We start from the raw sequence: 19,852 nt of genomic DNA, 5'->3' as shown, positions 1-19,852 counted from the left end.
GGTGGGCGCTGTGCCTCTGTAACAGCAGGATGGAGTTATCAGTGGTAACCGCTGTATAAGCACAGTGCAGAGCAGTGGAGATTAGCTAGCCAGTAGGATGCACACACAGGGACTCGCATGCACTAACATGCACGTGCAGCCGGACTTTCTACCAAAGCAAAGAACAGAGAAACTCGGATTACAACACACACAAGGAGCGTGACTTCATTCTCTGCTCGGGACGCCATTACTCCACTATATCTTTATATAGCATACCCCTGTTTGCTGCTATATTAATGTCCTGAGTGGCGTATAAAAAACAAACAAACAAACACCCAGCTGTTGAGCTTTCCCCATTCACCATACTATAACCTCTGGATTGTAACACAGTCTGGTAAATCTGTTGTGAAGAGGGATTAGGGGTTTTTATCATGACATTTGTGCGACAGTGAAATCTACAATATACAAATCCATCTTACACTTAAATAATCTCGGCAGCTCCACACTGTTTGATGTTGTTATGGTGTGAAACAAAGTTGACGGAGGTTACATTTAAGACATTTAAAATGCTGTTTAGCAAACAGCTGAGTGTAACAATCAGGGAGGATAACATACATTTTGGACCTAATAACAACATTAAACATGATGACCTGCCTAAAGGCCACCATAGGGTCTTTCATAATAACAACTTGTGTTTATATTCCTTTGGTATAATGTCAGACAAGCCAGTAAGCATTGACATATACAGGGTTATGAATAACAATCTAAAATTATACAACAACGTGTGTCTACTTCAGTGCAATTGTGTTAGTGCAGCATGACACCTCAACTATTTCTCTCAGTGTGGCAGCGTGAAATCACACAATTGAAGTCATTTGAAACAATTTGCAGGACATCAGCTCTGATGCTGCTGAGAAGCCTCTCAGAGACACACCTATGAATGTAAAACAGGGATGGGGGTGGCAAATGCGTGGCCTCTGGGGGTTAGAGAGAGGGGTCTGTGTGAGCGCCTCTAAAGGTCAGTTATTATTCAGTTATCAGGTGTTGATGTTCAGTTGCAGCCAACAAAATATAGCCCAAATATTGTGCATTCATCTCAACATGTCAAACAATCCTGTACGCACACTTTGCATACTCACAACCCACAGAGTATTCATATTCACTCCACCTTTGCTGACATCTCTGTGTTGAATACACCCTGCTTTAACTCTGCCCTCAATCAAGCTTTGTGTGTCAATATTAATCAGTGCACGACAGAAGCACCTATCCGCTCTCGGAGAGCAACACAACACAAAAGTCCTACCCATGACAACAGTGGTCTGAACAAGCCCCTCCCACTGACAGCTGGCTTATTGTGTGCCGTGGCTCTGAAGCGGCCTTGTTTCCCTTTGCTTGGACAGTTCAATAACTAATCTCAATGCAGCCAACAGCATGTAGCTTTGAAAACGAGTAGGGCAGCCTCGATGGAAAGTCATATAATCTGCTTGTCTGTGTTGTGTCGGGTAACTGGGAGGTTACCTTGTCAGGTCACATGAGGATTCAGAGATGGAGCAGATATGGCGCACACACCTTGACTGCACAATATGATACAATTAGATTCATTTGTTTTGCAGTTGTTGTTTGTCTCTCAAGTAAACATGTCCTCATTTTGTCATGAATTTTTAACAGGGAGGCATTCTCCCCAAAAACGTCCTCATGGACTGACACCTTTGTTTTTGGTTATTAAAATTCTACACCGGTGTTTCATTCAGCCAGTAGCTCTGCACACATCTGAGGGAACACAGTATTAACCCATTTTGCCTAATTTAACTTATTTACCATGTTTATTTAATCAATAACTTTTCTTTTTGTGTTCTGCAGAATGATTTGTTTTGTAATTAAGTTGGTCATATCAAAGGTTATCGCGGCACGTTTGCAATTATTCTTCCCAAGATTGCGAATGACATTTTAATCTGCCATTTCATCGTCCACCCACAGTAATGAAATTGAGAAAGGGCAGCCGTAGTTTGGTCTCCATCCTTCAGTTCATTCATCCATCTGTCACATCTCAGACACCCAATTTTGATGGAGCTCAGTGGGGATGATGCATGTACACAAAGCTATACTAATTAGCTCCGGGAAGGCAGCGTATCCACTCCCTTTGGTTCAGTGTATTGAGGATATACTGTAGGATGTGTGAGCCTGAAAACCATTTAGTGGGTATTAACAGATCTTCTTTGTCTTTTTTTCACTATAGAAACTTTGTTTTTATTATTTATGTGCTTTTACAGTTTTATTTTTATGCTATTTGATTCAAGTTTTGCAGTAAAAGTAATTGCATTTTTGTTTTCTGCATATTGGGAAGTTTGAATGATCACTGTTTGTCTGTCGATCTGTCTACCATTCATTATCATTAGACAAAACTTGTATGAATTATGCATGACATTGGGAGCACAACAAACCAGTTAAAAGATCATCTGTGACCAGTCACATCTTTGATATAATGTGCTACTTTTAACAAGCACGCTGACCTGTCGAGTCACCCCCCAGCCAACGGTTACTTACAATGACATCACACATCCAATCCGACCAGGACTCGCAGCAGAACAAATGGCAGATCCCCCTGATGTTACTGCACACAGGGCACGCGTGCAACCCCCCCCCCCCCCCCCCCCCTTCTGTCACATGTAGGCTAATGAACAGCAGGCTCGTGCTCTTGATGGAGCAGCCTTTTGGGCCACAAGAACCGTGTGTACTCACCACTTTCTGCTTGGACACACACAAACAATGGGACACGTCTGGAGTGCTTGGGGCCCAAACCCTGAGGAAGGGCAGATGGTGCCCGGGATCGAGGACCGCACCCCCATTAGCATGAGAAAAGAGAGGGACAGAGGCGGGGGAACAGGTACCCTCTCTCCTATTTCCCCCTTCCATAGAGATTAGAAAGGGGGTGACTCATTTACTCAACAGAGTCTGTGGCGCTGATTTGGAACCCAATTAGGAGCAAGCTGTCAACGCAGCAGCGCAGAATATCAAATGTGAGGATCCTATTTGAAAAAAAGTCTCATCTCTATGGTTGCATAAAAAATGCACAGTTTTCCCTATCCATATTTAAGCTCCTGTTCATCATTTATTTAAGAAATTTCATTTTGCATGTGCCGTATTAGAATAACTCCAGATTATCTTTTTATTCCAACATTATGGGCGAACAGAAAATATTTGAGGTTTTTATTATAAACAGTATTTTTTTATGTGCATGGCTGCTGTTCTTCAGCAGAACGGCTGTATTTTTTAAGTGAACACATGTGGTGGCTCTTTTTTATTCTATTATACCCTTAAATTTAAGTCCCAGCAGGTGCTTAAATCCGCAAAATGTCTTTTTAATGTGCATAAATCTCAGATTTAAGTGGACATACATGCTGGGTTTTCATGCAGCTGGCCACGGCAAATCATAAGCTAGAGTTAAAGTAGCTCAGGTACTTATTGATTAATATTTGAAAATATATATGTGTGTTGTTAAAAGCAAGAATATTCAGCACTGTTATAAATAAGTTACAACAGTCATATAAATAACTTCAGATTTTCATGAATCTTGCCGGACCTTGTAAAGCTCTTTCTCAGATCACAGTTGTTATGAAACCCCTGATGGTTTGAAGAAAGCTTATGTGCCAAAAATTCCAGCCGGCAGTATCAATAGAGAAACTGGCTGGTAGTGTTTTCCTTTCTTTCCACTGGAGGCATCTTTTACCTAAAAACATAAACACTCCTGTTGCCACAGCTGCAGATTGTACTGCTGGAGCCTCTCTGCGGGTGGAATGGGGCCGCTCTGTTGTTTTGACTCATTAATCACACCAACCACAATGTAAGAAGTTCTCCTGACCACAATGTTACTTTCCAAAAAGAAATATCTTTTTTCTGTCTCTGCAATTCCAAAATAAACTGACATATCAGGAGAACTGCAACATTTTAAGTTTTACTTTGCAGCACTGAATAATGAAGTCACTATGAACTATACAGTGTGATTAAAAAGAAGAGACTACACAGAAAGAGGGAGAGAGTAAAACTAAATAGTGCTAGAGTGGATTTCTATAGGTGTTTGTACAGCTTATAGTGCACAGCATATTATTAAACTCATAGTTTGTCTCCACCTAGTGGCTATTTGGAGGACATCTAGCATCTCCAGTAAATTCAGATGTCCTCCCAGCACTGACCACAAGCACAATATCTCTTTACATAATTACAGTATCCCACATTGACTTAAGGGCTAAGGGCTTAATTACTTAATAGCAAAGAGCAGGGGAAATGTCTGACCATGCCCTCTCTCTGTGCTCTGAGCTACAGTTCAAAGGAAACAGTGTAGAAAGTGCTGTGCAGGTTACTTAAGAGGAAAATTTGGTTATAGTGATGCAGTTTCATATTTGGAGTTGGAGCGGATGCAATGGGAGGGAATTCGGAAGACTACTAACTTATCAAAAGTGTATTTTCATGAGGTGAATGCTTTAAACCTTCAGTGAAAATGTATTTACTGCAAATGAACATATTTTTTTTTATAAAACTGAGTCCGTTTAAGAAGGAAAAAAATGTGTTGTTGGCATAACATAACATAACATGGTCATCAAAATTAAACATGTTGCACATCTATTCTCCACCATATCATGCTTTAGTCTCCAAATAATTTCACCTATTTTGGGGATTTATCACTGCGAACCCCCCTGATGTCACACTGTATTCTCACTGTGCATATTTATTTATGTTTACTCTTTTTCTATTCTTGTTTTACTCTATTGATTTATATATTGTAGTTCAAATTTACACACTTAAAGCCTCAGCACAGTGATGGCATATATTTTATTTTTAATATTTTTAATATCTGAAGTATGGGCGGCACGGTGGTGTGGTGGTTAGCACTCTCGCCTCACAGCAAGAGGGTTGCCGGTTCGATCCCGGGCGTGGGAGCCCTTCTGTGCGGAGTTTGCATGTTCTCCCCGTGTCAGCGTGGGTTCTCTCCGGGCACTCCGGCTTCCTCCCACAGTCCAAAGACATGCAGATTGGGGACTAGGTTAATTGATAACTCTAAATTGTCTGTAGGTGTGAATGTGAGCGTGAATGGTTGTTTGTCTCTATGTGTCAGCCCTGCGATAGTCTGGCGACCTGTCCAGGGTGTCCCCTGCCTCTCGCCCGATGTCAGCTGAGATAGGCTCCAGCCCCCCCGCGACCCTCAAGAGGATGAAGCGGTTAGAAGATGAATGAATGAATGAATATCTGAAGTACTAGTGTTAAACACTGGAGCATAGTTTACATTTTATTTTTATGTTTAATGCACATTTTCATTTCTATTTTATTTAATTGCTTTATAGTTACATACTTCCATTTCATACTCTCATTCTTACTTCTTATAATTCTCTATTCTTTACATTGAGGCTACTTTAACGAATCAAAGTATGTCCGATTCCCGTTCTGATTCTGATCAGTCCAATTTATTTGTAAAACATGGCGTGTTGCAGATGAGTTTTGCAGTGTGTTTCATTTTAATTAACTTGTACTGAAGTCAAAGTGATCTCACAGAAAGACACTGACATAACTGCAATAAAAATCACTGTATAAAACTTTATACCTCACTGATTATTTGCAGACCTTCAACAGTTCTCCTCGTAAAACCTCACTCTGATACTTGGCTTCACTGACTGGCAAAAAGGTCAGCAAGTGTCACTTGAATATTTGCTGCATCTCTATACAAAGGCACGAAAGATTAAAAGTAATCCAACACTATGAGTAAACTAAAAAATCTGATCATTTGCATGAGATTAATTAAACAAAGTGGTTTGCATGGACTGGAGTAACAGTGATGGCCAATCTTACTCTTTTGTTACCCTGTTTTGTTCACTCTAAGATCATAAAACATCAGGTATGGCATTTTACAAGAACACACAGGTGTTTAAGCAGTAACTCTGTATGTAACTTCTGTAAATAACTAACGAAATAAATGCTCGTCATCTAGAAAATGGTTCTGGCTTCAGCAGCACTGACCAATTTGCTGCTCCAAACCGGACTCACTGTTTATCTTCAACCTGGCCTTTATCAGACCTTGTCAACAGCTGCAATGCTGTGGTGAACAACCACAATTATGTGGAGATGGAAGTGACAAGAAGCCGCCCTGCTGCCTCAGCAAAATGTCCTCCTCGTTCACATCCACAGCTCCAATTTCAGGCTTACTGTAGACACTGGTCAGGGGAGCAATGATAGGTTGAACAAGCCTACCTTTTAGATTGTGGCCTTGAAGATGACTATGAGGGTGTCATCAGCACCAAAGGCTGCTTTGTGGATTGTAGCCATGGCTGTGGTGAACAAAATAACCAAGACGTCTTTGAGTTTTTAACTGACATATAGCAACATTCAAAATTTGGCAATGATTTTATGTGCAACCTTACCATAAACTTGAAGTTACATTCACTGTCACTCCTCTATCTGCGCAGGGAGAAGACAAAAGTGTAAAAAAGATGAAGATACATTTGGAGATTTAGCCTCCTTAGTAAGTTCTGCTAAATTGATTTATTAATAATCAATAGAAACTGTTGTGGAGCTCTAGTGATGGCAGTGTCAGAATTAGGTCAGTTTTGCTCGATTCTGTTGCTTCATTTATCCCGAATCTCAGCCGAATTGGGCAACCGGACGTGGCCTGACTTATTTCTTCGGGCGTGCCAAGTTTGGAACAATGCTGGGCCAGATCATTTTTTGATAACGGCTTAATGATAGCAGTGTCGGCAGGCAGAATCAGGGCAGCTTATTTGGCCCAGTTCTGGGGCATTATTCATGCAAAGTCTCAGCCGATTCAGGCAACTAGACGCAGCCTAACTTACTTCTTCAGTGCACTGAGATTAGGCCGATGCTGGGTCTGATCATCTTTGGTTACCTGGGACATCTAAGTAAAGTATTCCTGGTGGTTGAATAATTTAAATGTTTAGAATATTTTCAAATCAGTATATGTAATGAAAAACCTGTATTTATAAAGTGTAAGGAGGACTTGGCTGCACACATGAAGGTCTTGCAGTATGGTAATTAAATTATTCAGACAGAAAATATTCCATTTTGTCAGTGATATGTTACTCTGTAACGAAAACCAAAACGTGTGTTTATACTCATGCACAGTAAAAGGCTACATTTTGAATTAAAAATATATCAAAAGTAAAACAATAGGCCCAGTGTTATTCTTTAAAGTGATGTTTGGAAGAACTGTTCTTTACTTATCAGGGAACGAGGGTGGCTGGGGTGTGACTTTGTTTTTATTTATTTTATTTCATTTTGACCCTACCTGAAGCTAAAAATATTTTTCCTTGAGCCTCCCTGAGTGTGTGGTGGAAAATGCCTGACCCTCCATGCCCCCTCATAAAAATATATAGATTGTAAATAAATAGACAATATGACAGCTCCTCATAAGTGAAGCCAAAACATCTCAGTCGCCCCCCCCTGTAGCTGGCTGCAGTGCAGGTCATAAAGCCCGCCCTCTCCATGTTAGTGGATAGTACACGGGCCAAAATAAAAACTCAATGCAAACATCAAATAAATTTTGCCCAAAAATGGTTTCTGTCATTTTGGGTAGTTTTTAACATGCTGCTGTATGTTCAAGTGCTTGTTTTTCTGGTTTTAAATAGTTATTGTACAACATGATTGACAACTGTGTGAGCCAATAGGTGGGCTCACATTCAGTGACACTGCTCGTCAGATGGGTGTATGGACGAGAAACATGATACCGTGGACATCGCTGCTGCGCAGACCCTGGCTCCAAATGATGTCACCAAAGCAAGATGCTAGCAGCTGTATCTGGGACATTTTGGCTTCATTTCTGTGCAGTGGTGGTAAGTGGAGACATGTTGTCAATCTTTATTTAAGCCCCCTTTCCACTGAGCAGTATGGTACAGTTCAGTTCGTTATGCTTTTTTCCCTGTTTCCACTGTGAAAAGTTGTGGATGAAAGGATGTTTTGCTGCTTCTTGCATCAGCTGTAGTCAGAGCCGGCAACTTTTAGGGTCAAACATTAACTTCTAATGTTACTCAGTGCATGAGATGATGACATGAATCAATCAACACACCTTAAGTTTCACTGATAACTCTGACCATTGCTTTAGTTTTTATGTGACATACACTTTTAGTAATAAGTGGACCATCAATCGTTTATATATATTAATTTTGACCAGGTCATGTGAATGGCATATATTCTAATCCTCACTTGGAGAAAAAAAAAAGCATTGCAGAGCGTGTTCCTGTGGGCTACAGCAACACTAAACCCCTGAGCTTGCCTGAGTAGGACTAAATGCACAAACCTGATATTTCTAAATATCCCATGGAGAGAGACTCTCACTGCAGCCTGTTTTATTTTGTTCTGAATATGTCGGCGTGCAGCCTCGTTCTGTGGATGAAAGACAAGGTGCAGACTTCCCTCTGTGTCACTGGTATATACAGTGAGTGCTGGATGGAGCAGTGAGTGACAACTGAACCATGTCTGAAGGGCTGCTTTTGGTTCCAAAGGTACCATACTGAAAGTGTTTGGTGGAAATGGGGCTTTAGCCTACGGTTTATGGTTTTTTTTTTACAGTTTCTGGCTATGATAAATTGAGTAGTTTGGAAGGCATGCTTTCTATAAAAATTGGTGGTAACATAAAAACAAAAAAATTGAACCACTTAAATTTGTATGTACCTCCCTTAAGCCAAAATAAAGAACACAAGCCTACCCAGTGCTTAAAAATTCTTTCACATGCCTGCCCCTTTTTTTTGCACCACACCTCCCCCTTATAAGTAACGAACAGCCCCTTAACGGTAGCTCATTGTCAACTATTTTGTTTTTACATTTGCAATTTTTCTGTTTATATCATAAACATGTGTTTATATCATATGTAACTCTAACGCTTTTAACACATTTTTCTCTGTTTATATCATATGTAACTCTAACACTCTTAACTAATGGGGAAAGAATAGTGTAGTTGCAGCCCTTGTGTTTACTAGCATGAGGCTCAGTGAGGCTCATTATAATAACCTAGAGACGGAGCTCTCCTCCCAGTCACAGATCTCCGCCCCAGTCATCTTGGACTACAGCTCGGAGCCCGGATGCGCCGCCATGCCGCCTCTACCAGCGAATGGAATAATTTATTCACCAACCTGCCTGACACTGGGCGACTAGGAGTTCACTGAAGAAGTCGACAACACAGTTTGGGGGGCAGAGGAGCCTTCACCGCGGACACACCATCGCGCCATACCCGCGTTGCGTTCACTTGCCTGCTCGCGCCGCCTGCCACCGTTGTATTGATGTAGGGACACTTGAGTGCTAGCTACGTAGCTAACGTTAGCTCGAGTCGAGAGAGTGCGCGGTAGTGACAGTCCGGCCGGAGGCGGGGAGAACTGAGAGGTGAGACTGTTACTTTGATGGTGACTACACTGTTGACTGTACGCGTATAGGTGGCCATCTGCTAGGTAGTATCACTTTCATCCATGTGAGTCAGGGTTTTAGGGGGGTTCAGGCAGCAGCATATCGAGGTGGGTACTTGACTGTTTGTCTAATAACGGCTTTTTGGCCGGAGTGCAGCTGAACGTTTAGTCGACGTTTGGCCCGCGATAGAGAAGCTAGGAGCTAGCTTGCTAACTAGGTAACTGTCCAACACAGTCAGGGACTCCTAAACTTTTCAGGTCAGTAACCCCTGAGTAGACACGCTTCAGATGTCAGATACCCAACCTGATAATGACGTAGCTTTAGGGACTGCATGTTAAACGTAGACTTTAGTTAATGTACCACTCAGTTAGGAAGTGACAGTGGAGAGTAAAGGGTTATCTGGTATTCATTTACTTCAACTGACCCTCATTTTTATGGTGCAGGTCCCTAGACTTGAGTTTGAGAGTTGTAGTGCAGGTATAAGTGACTTTACATTGCAGCTCTGTGTCTGTGATTGCAGCAATAAGTGTGCATCTCATTCTGTGAAACATACCTCAGGTTTTGCATTTGACACATGTTCTCTCTGACTTTTAGATCCAGGAACATTTCCATGCCTGCATCAGCCCTGCCAACCAAAAGAGATGTCTGTTGACGAGGATACAGTGAAAACTGGAGGTCCACAGCCCAGCCCAGCATCATCTCTGCAGCTCTCAGAATGCACTGGAGGTTACAGCAATATATCCGTGATGGTGGAGGGTGCAGCAGCCACCCCTGATTTCGCAGCCGCTTGTCCTGTCTCAGGCACCACCGCAGCCTCACCAAAACACACCAGCACGACTGACGGGCTCACCCACTCAGATGATGCTGGACAGGGAGCCAGAGGGAACGAGAATAACATCAACCGCAGGAACAGCTTTCATCATTCCAAACAGCCGCAGCAAACAAAACTAACAAAGCGCCGCAACACAGCAAACTTTGGGTTCAAGCATCCGACGTCTGGCAAGAGGAGACGAAGGGCCAACTCTGAGAGTGACTCCGTCCTGCCAACCAACTTCCTCCTGGGTGGGAACATTTTTGACCCACTGAATCTCAACAGCCTGCTGGATGAGGATGTCAACAAGGCGCTCAATGCAGAGACGCCCAAATCCTCCCCGCTGCCAGCGAAGAGTCGAGACCCTGTGGAGATCCTCATCCCACGAGACATCACAGATCCGCTGAACCTGAACAGCGGGATAGCAGACAGTAGCTTTTTGGTGTCCCCCTTTAAAAGTGGTGGCAGAAGGAGACACCGCAACAGACACCATGGAGGAGGAGGTGGAGGTGGAGGTGGTGGTGGTGGTGGGATTTCAACCTCACAGTTGAACCTCTCAGAATCAGGAAAAGGTGAGGTTAAAACTGGCACCTCTGCACCACTTCCAGGTATGTTAGCCTCATGTTCTGCACTAGACGTCTCCAAAGAGTCCAACAGTTTCTCCAGTGTCACAGGGGATTCCCACGAGCACTCAGCCGACACCTCAGCCAGTTTCAAGGAGGAGATGACGTCTGTATCAATGGAGGAGTCCACATCCTCCATATCGGGGGCACCAAACCAGCACACAAGCAGACGAAAGCGTAGGCGCAACTCTGGCAAAATTGAGCCCCCTGTGACCCATTCTACGCCAGTTGGAAAGTCAGGATCTGGAGACAGAAGTTGGGGTTCAGGGGGATCGAGAAATTCCCAGTCCTTCCACACACCAAGGAGTGGTCCCAGAACAGGGCCAGGAGGTCGCCAGCACCAGCAGTCCTACAACCAGGCGAAGGAGCATCAGAGGAAGAAGTTCCAGTATGGGAACTACAACAAGTATTATGGCTACCGCAACCCAGGTGCTAGTGAAGACGCACGGATACGTGTGCTTCGGCCAGAGTGGTTTGAAGGTAAAGATGTTCTGGATCTGGGGTGTAACTCAGGCCACCTAACACTCTATATTGCCAAAATGCTCAAACCTGCCCGCATATTGGGCCTGGATATTGACAATGCTCTGGTACATGCAGCCCGGAAAAACATCAGACATTATCTGTCTGAACTGCAGACCCAAGAGGCCAGGCATGCGATGCAGGAGAAAAAGAGCACCAAGCAGGAGGAGAGGAATGGAAATGGGAGTCTCACAGGCACAGACAAGAAGCACAATGAAGCCGTGAGCAGGGATGAAAACGGGACACCAGTGAAAGGAGAAAGTGGCCCTGCAGAGGCTGTAAATGACAATGACTCCTGTCACACAGATGAGGCAGGGACCCGGAGGCAGGATGGCAAAACAGAGAAAATGGAGCAGGAGGATTGTGATTCACCCCCCACAGATCACTCTGTGAGCTGCTCTTTTCCTGTGTCACTACGCATCTCCAGGGGGCCCATTGCTGCACCTCCACTAACAGAAACACCCGCCACACGGCCCGGAGAGTTCCCCTCAAATGTGTCCTTCATCAAGGTAAGACAGCATTCTCTGGGTGATCATGTGGTGGCAGCATGAAGTTCCCGAATCATTATAGCTTGGGAGCTTAGATGAAGGTCAAAATAAAATCAGTATCTCACAATTAGGCACTGCCTGCATTATATCTGCACCATATTCATTAAGACTTAGAAGCATGATGTAATGAAGCCGGCCCTTGTAAACCATATTAAAACCCACCGAAAAAGCACTTGTTGGGAGAGAGGCTGCTTGGTACAAAAACACTCTGTGGTCTGACTGACTTCACAAGAGGATGTGACATAAATTAGGTGCCCACTTATTCTCCTTGCATCCCGAAAATGTCAATGGTTTTGCCTCTAGATTAGGGATAGCATTGTCACAGCACAGTCCGTTCCATTATGGCATGCAGGTTGCACCATGTAGCCGATCTGGACAAGATGTATATGGTGTTCATTTTCCAGGGACATAGGAAAATGAATAGCATAGCACAGAGTCTTATAGATTTCACATTTAAAAAGACAAATCAAACATTTAATCAATCTTGAAGGACGCTTCTCCATGTTTGGATGATTGGGTGCGTTGTTGAAAAGTAAAATGAAATTGGGAATGTTAAGATACATTTGGGAAGCAATAGAAACCATAATAAATTAATTTATTTTTAATATAAATGTCAATTTATATTAAAAATAAATATAAATGTTAATTTCTTGTTTTAAAAAAGCTACTCTTCTCCTAGTCAAAAGGACACAGACTTCGCCATTCTTATAAGTTAATAAAGCAGTCATGTTGGCCATAAAATTTTAGGGTTAGATCCTTTAATAAGGAAGCATCTCCACCAGTTTGATTTTCTGAGTCACATGCGTTAGACTTAGTTTATCTTATCTTACCACTAGTTTGCCCACCGTTACATCTTTGTGTGTTGCACACCTTGTTGTATGCATCTCCAACCAGAGGCTCACTGTTCCCTGAAGCTGCCGATGATTTTGAGATGCAAAAGATGGAAAATAGAAAGAGCAGAGCAGCCTGTCCTTTTCAAGCATTTCTAACGTTATCGATTTATCGCACGCCAGCATTGTGTGAGACTTTGACACATCGCACAACAGCTTTTCTCTTTATAAATATAAAGGTTTCTCATCGAGCTTTTTTATTGTTCTAATTTCTATCAGAGTTTCCTCACTCCACTGGCCTTGTGCCTCACAGGCTCCGTGTAGGCAGCCACATGAATTGGTTAGATGCAGGAACCGTATTGTTTGTTTCTGAATGAAATCGATAACAGCCTTCCTCCCTGCTACGAGCATTAGAGGTAATGGCAGTGCAGCACAGAGCTTATCCTGTTTAATGGGTGAAAAGCCTCAAGACGAACGCCTGAGCCCCCTCAGCCTGTACAACACAGGATGGAAGTTAGAGTGTGGGAAGTTGTAGGGAAGCAAATTTAATCAAATACAGGAGGTGTTTTTTTACTCCTCATCACCAAATTCTCATCAGTTCCCAAATTATTGAATAACCAGATATAGTTTCAGTGAGTAGGAGGAAAGCTTTGACTATTTATACCCTCTCTGTGATGGACCAAACCCCAGTTACTGCTAGTAACACCGTTGTTTTTCCTGATACTACATTTCAACATGTCTACTGTGGAAAAAGGTGTGTTCTGATAATCAAGTTTCCTAAACTTTGTTCCCAGCCGTCTTCACTTAAAATGGTGATCTGGATCAAATAACACTTTCCCTCTGTTTGTCCTCACCTCTGTTCTTTTGTCCTCTGTTCTGCTCTTTCAGCATCAATCTTGTGTATCAGTGTGTATTTGAGAAGTGGGAGCCAGCTAAAGTTTGGCATTTATACTAGATGAATCACTTTAAGTCTTGCATCAATTATTACAACAAATCTGGGATTCTCTAAACACATGCTCTCATAATAATCCTGCAGCATTTGTAAGTCAAATGGTTTCACAGAGCAGCAGTAAAATTTGGTGGCTATGCTGTGTTTGTTTGTTTGTGTTTGTTTTTTAATCTATATAAGAGCCAAAAAGTCAGTATCACACAAATGCATCCTATTATAAATGTGCAATTTTAGGATTTTTACTCCCGTTTAAGACATTTTAATGAATGCCAATCAGATAAGATTTTGCAGATACCAGCTCTTCTGGCCATGATCGTCATGAGTTTGTGTTTCAGTGAAAGTCTTTATTCCAGTCACAGTGCTGAGTAGCACTAAATAGTTTACCCTGTCAAGTCAGTGTATTGTTTTTTTTAACCGTGCCTCTCTTCTCCTTTAGGCCAATTATGTCCTGGAGAACGATAATCTTCTTTTGACTCAGCGGCCAGAGTACGACGTGATCATGTGCCTGAGCGTTACCAAATGGGTTCACCTGAACTGGGGAGACTGTGGCCTCAAGCGGCTCTTCAAGAGAGTCTACAGACATCTCCGTCCTGGAGGCATTTTCATCCTGGAGCCGCAGCCCTGGGAGTCGTATGTGAGGAGGAAGAAGCTGACGGTAAGAGACTAAGAGGACACGTTCTGTTGTGATGCAAAGCAAAAATACCAGGGATTTTAAAGCTTGGTTTATTTGGCTGAAATATTTGTTTTCTCTCTCACTTTACAGGATAATATTAGCAGGAATTTTTACAACATCCGCCTCAAACCTGACCAGTTTTCGTCGTACCTTACAACAGAGGTGGGCTTCACCAGTTCTGAGTACCTTGGGGCCCCCAAGTGTTCAATAAGAGGTAATTCACTAATTGTTCACAACACATATATGCACTACACGATATTCACCACTGAAGCTTGATGTCAATTTCAAATCTTTTCCCACCACAACAGGTTTTCAGAGGCCAATCTACTTATTTCACAAATGACCGCTCCTGCCTTGAAGATCATTGAATGTGAGTAGCCTAAGCCACCACCATACACACAAGCCAGCCAGCTGCCCTGGACTGCAAGGAACTATCTGAGTCCTTCACAGTTAACTCCAGCTTTTCAGACGCTGAAGATGAAATTCAGAAAAGGAGAACGGGACCAAAAGTGGAATTAATTTTGTAGAGATCTGATGAGGAAGAGGTGCTTATCAGAAGCCTCCGTGTCGGAAAATTCTTAAAGAGTATGGAGTGAACTCAGATCGAACTCCACAATGTATAACCTGGAGCCAAACGTCACAGCTTGGCCAGACGGTGGAAGAGGTGATCGTTTTCTTGGACTATCCCCAGTGCTAATGATGCTCCAGTTTGATGCACGGCCATAATGTGTTTGAAAATCTTTGGCCATATATCTTTACTTTCATGACTTTGTTCTGTGCCACCACATCACTACACATGATACTTATTAGGGTTGGACGATAGGGGAGGCTTTTCCAATTGGCAGCCATCACCACTTTAACTACATTGTGTGTTGCACTTGCAAAAACTGCAGTGTACTACTGGATTATAAAGCCATTAAACAGGTCGTACTGACATGATGTCTCCTGAAAAGCCACAGCGGAGTGCAGGTAATGTGTTTTATGCTGTGCAGGCTATTGAAGCCTCACATTGCCAGCTCCGTTGCAGCTACCGATGACATCGAAATTGTGCTCTTAGTGGTTAAATATGTGCATCATGGTCGAAGCCTTGAATCCCATTGTGGCAGACATATAACTGCACATTCTTTGGTTACTTAAACGCAGCCAAACGAATTCCATCAGCCATAGATTCAGTCCATAGCTGATGTATTCGTCCTATCTCCAAACCCTAATATACAGTTTGTTTTGTCATTATTTTGCAAAATAGGCCTTAGAGCTGAACGTGCTTTAATCTGGTACAGAACTGTGACAATGTGAGTCCATATTTTGGAATGGGCGATATGGAAAGCTAAATTGCACAAAGCTAAGATGCTATGAAGTGAATATGAAGTGAAAAGGGGCGTGTCGAAGAGATGAAGACGATGCAAGGGTTAGAAAGGTGCACTTGAAACAGCCAAAACCACAACTACCAAATGAAATAATGCACGTTTACCCACGGCACAGCTAAGATCCTTTCAAGATATTGTCTCTAAGCTGGTTCCTTAAAAACTGTCGAGATGAATGAAGATGAAGTCATCACATATTAGATTCTGTCATTAACACATGGAGACAGTATTTAGTTTTAGTAGGCATACTACTACCGGGACAAACTAGTGTGGTACTTCAAACCCAATTTCAGAGACCATTTGCTTTCGGTCTGATGACAATTAAACCCCTGGCGGCAATGGCCACTATTTTGGGGGTTCCACGGTAGCCAGTCAATATCTGGGCCAAGACTTCCTCCTCCAACCCTGTTATAGTTTACCATTTTTTATAAACAGATACATGCATATAATTCCTTGTCAGTCGGATGGGCTCCACATTTCACCCAGTGCGTTCCGCCTCTTTTGCTTCTCACATGACGCCCGCTCAAACCTTATTGTTAAATACTAATCAAACTACAATCAGAAACCAGAATGCTTCCACTACCAAAATCTTGTCCTGCTGCACACAGATTGTGAGTACATATTCAGATATATGTTTATAGACACTATCTTCAACCTGACATCAGCGAAGTGCAAGTTAAAAAAATCAGATTGTTTTCAAGAAAAGAATTTTGGCTGTTTTGAATGCAAACTTTCTACAAACCTTCAGACCTGTGTAATTTACTTTATTTGGATAAGTCTTTCAGGAAGCGACAAATCACTTCATGGGTCCTTTAAAGCCTTTTTGATGCTCCATCCCAATGGTAGGGGGCACATTTGAGCTGCGCAGGCACCCAGGTGTTGGCTCAGCTCAAGATAATTCAGCACACAAACCATGAGGACTATTTTGCAAGGTAGATCTGTAGCATGCAGTGATCTATTTTTTTTTTTTCAATGACAGTTAAGCCATAGCCCTACCTTATATGTTGTTTACAATGTCTACAATGACTGAGAGTATAATGGAGGGTGTGATTTAAGGCAGAGGCCTGCTATCAGAGAGTTGCTACAGTGTCTTCAGTGCTGTATAAATCCGACACATGCATTGTTTTGTGTGGTCCAATCGTCACTGCTGGACAGGCATTAATTCAAACAGCATCAGAGTTACATTCAAGCTCCTGAGTTGGACTCGACTTCTGTAAAGCTGAATTAAAATTTACATTTGTAGAAAATAAATTGCTACAAAATGGACTAAAATATATTAATGAATTTTTACCAAATTTAAATATGAAAATGCTGTTTGTATTGAAGCGCTGCCAAAATATTTTATGAGTCTTTTGCTCTTGAATTTGACAAAATATGCCATCATCATCTTTGTCTTTGGCCTAACAAGGACAGCTATAAGTTACAGGCAGTCTTTGTGATTGTATCTTTACTGGTGTGCACTGAGCAACACTCGTCTACAACCTTTCATTCTGTGGCTGGGACTGAAAACATTTTTTTTTTTTTTTATAAATGACAGGTTCAATTACAGCATTTGGCATAGTAGAATAGACGATGGCAAAGATGGATGATTTATGTTTCTATTTTAGTAAATGATCAGTGTAAATAAGTTTGCAAATTTTGTTTTACTGTTGTCAATATTGAGTTCAAAACTGCTTTTGTCGTTTTACGGTGGGGTTTTTGTTTTGTTTTTTTGTCTTGTTTTGAAATGTTTGCTGCCAATTTGTGAGCGAGTCAGAGTTTTTGTCCCAAAGCGGACCCGCTAATCCAGCTCTGTAACAACAAATAATTATTGCAACGTTCTGATGTGTTTTGCTTTGTTCTGTCCTGGCAGGCACACGGATTGTCAGATTGGCTCTTTATTTTTTTATAAACTGTTTGAAAGGAGTGTTGTTGTCGATGCACTCTCATTTCACTTCATTTGACGTGTTATAGAGATTTTAAATTTCTTCAAAGTAGAAAAAAAATTTGAATACTTTTTCCATCAGACTTTTTTGTAACAAGTTGTGGAACACTGATTAACCTATAAAATGAAGCTTCAGGTGACATTTTGATTTGAAAGAGAATTGGCTTTGACGTCAGTCGGCCCGTCGGACGCGGGGCACCAAATCACACCTTTCTCCTAAGCTAAGACAATCGGACTCTCAGGCTTAGATCAGCCCACTGCTGTAATTTCAAGGGCATTTTGCTTTTTCTTTGTTGAGTTTTTTATTTGGGAAAAGTTTAAAGTTTGTGCTGTGCCACCAATGTGAAAGATTGCACCTTATTGTCTCAGCGGCAACATCTGACAGATTTGAACCCAACAGGCCAGGTATCCAAGCTATGGCATGTCTTTGCTGGAGATGTGAAATTGCATGTTGTCATATGTAGTGCTGTATGAACTTTTCATACTCCCCTTGAGGTTTTGCACAAAGTGGTGCGAAGTCAGTGTGATGTTCATTTTTATTAGATGAAATTGCACACAAAATGGGGTGTAAGAGATAAAACACACCTTGTTTCAACACGGTTTAATGCTAGTGAGAAATACTATGATGCTCAGATCTTATACTCATGTTATTGTAGCTTACAACACAATATTGTGCAATATTTGCTCTTTAAAGGTGTAATTATGTCCTTAAAGGCAGCAAAAATCACCACTTTATCATTGGAATAAATGTTGTAATGCGGGTTGGTTTAAAATTTAGACAACCTGAGTGTAGTTTTGGATGTGAAAACTGGGTCCAAGTTTTCATGTTGCAAAGAAAACCAGAAGTAAACATGACAAACATTGCAGTGAAAGCACAGCCTGTTGTATTTTCTTTTATTATTTTTTTATGGTTATGTATTTAAATGATTTTTATTTGCAACTTGAAGACAGAGGACCCATTTCAAGAAGTGGATTTGATGAATTACAGCATTTGGTTATGTGGCTTTCACCATACACTACGCTCACATTTTCTAAATTTCAACTCATCCTCTGAAATCCCAGAGATTGTTTTTAGCATTAGAGCAATCTTCAGTGGTAGCTCATCTCTAAAACCTGTGGCTACGGCCTGATTATAAGATCTGAGCAGCATAAGCAATGAAATACTGATAATAGGTTTTGTCAGAAATACCATAAAGACCTGATAAGATAATAGTTAGTTAGCTCTGCATAGCTGCTTCGCATTTATTAGGTTTTCTAGGATAATAGTACCTAAAATTATTCTACAACTAAAATGAAACATCTACGAAAATCTCTTCGTAGTGCAAAAATGCATAAACTCAAGGGGTGTATGATTTTTAATGGCACTGAACTTCACCTCTTCATGTTGAATCTGCACTGATGCGACTCGAGGGAATTAGTACATTTTTTTTGCAGTTACAGTTGATGTTTTACATGTACCTTAACTTTCCTAGAATCAGTTTTCTGGAAAAACTGTTGGAATAAAATCGCCCCTCTGTCAGGGAAGCTCTGAATTTTCATGCCTCTGAACAACAAGATATATCTGAATGTTTCTCTGTGTTTAACATTTTAATTGATTAAAAGTGGTTCCAGATTTGGTGGTTTAAGTATTTGCTTACACAACACCAATGTTATTTAACTGAAATTGATTTTTGGGTGGAAGCATGTACAGACATCAAGGTGTCGTCATAGTTAACAAATTTTACAGTGGTTTTGTTAGGCTGCCATCATATTAGTTGTGTCAGCTTTTTCACATTTTGCTGCTCGAGTAAGCAACAAGTAGTGAGCGCTGGTGGTCTGCACATAGGTGTTCTTACTGAGGAGATCATCGCAGCATCTGTAAAGAGGTTAGTAACCCACTTTGCAGGAAGCGGTGAGATAAAAGTGAATCCATTCCCTTCAGCTGGAAACAGGTCACGTTGATTTATGTCACCTGGAGAGATTTTTTTTTTTACGCATGTGGGGAGTGAAGCCCGGTGAAGTATTACTGTATGTTTTCTGGCTGCTGCTGTATATAGCATGCAGTATATGTTCCCCTTTAAAAGTCTGCAGGATTCTCAAAGACTAGAAGTCAGATCCACAGTTATTATTGTGTGTATGTATGGATTATAATTGAGCCAAAAGTGTCTGAACATTTGGTATACGCTGAGATGACAAGACCCAATGGTCTGCTCTAATAGAGCTTCAAGGAGCTTCTGTTAGTGAGCTTGCTAAAAGG

The 19,852-nt window shown here is 41.7% G+C and overlaps 1 protein-coding gene across 2 annotated transcripts; it reads left to right on the top strand.

The window, feature by feature from the left end:
* Nucleotides 1-8,866: 8,866 nt before the first annotated feature.
* Nucleotides 8,867-19,244, top strand: mepcea (methylphosphate capping enzyme a). Of its 2 annotated transcripts, none has more exons than XM_050040872.1 (5): nt 8,867-9,354; nt 9,970-11,837; nt 14,092-14,310; nt 14,419-14,542; nt 14,637-19,244. In XM_050040872.1, the coding sequence occupies exons 2-5, from the start codon at nt 10,017-10,019 to the stop codon at nt 14,669-14,671; spliced, it is 2,199 nt and encodes a 732-aa protein (XP_049896829.1). In that variant the 5' UTR covers nt 8,867-9,354; nt 9,970-10,016; the 3' UTR covers nt 14,672-19,244. The 2 variants fall into 2 exon arrangements, with proteins under 2 accessions (XP_049896829.1, XP_049896830.1); XM_050040873.1 differs by lacking the exon at nt 8,867-9,354 and adding an exon at nt 9,388-9,482.
* The last annotated feature ends 608 nt before the right edge of the window (nt 19,245-19,852 follow it).

This window comes from Epinephelus moara, chromosome 3 (assembly GCF_006386435.1).
Source record: "Epinephelus moara isolate mb chromosome 3, YSFRI_EMoa_1.0, whole genome shotgun sequence".
Lineage (NCBI taxonomy): Eukaryota > Metazoa > Chordata > Actinopteri > Perciformes > Serranidae > Epinephelus > Epinephelus moara.
Note: the sequence above shows the minus strand (reverse complement) of the source record. Positions and strands in the feature narration are given on the sequence as shown.

Excerpts from the sequence above, each read along its gene's own strand:
- mepcea (XM_050040872.1), top strand. The coding sequence starts at position 10,017 with ATGTCTGTTGACGAGGATACAGTGAAAACTGGAGGTCCACAGCCCAGC. Across the intron at positions 14,311-14,418 it reads TGAGGAGGAAGAAGCTGACG|GATAATATTAGCAGGAATTT; the intron begins GTAAGAGACTAA and ends CTCACTTTACAG. Across the intron at positions 14,543-14,636 it reads CCCCAAGTGTTCAATAAGAG|GTTTTCAGAGGCCAATCTAC; the intron begins GTAATTCACTAA and ends CCACCACAACAG.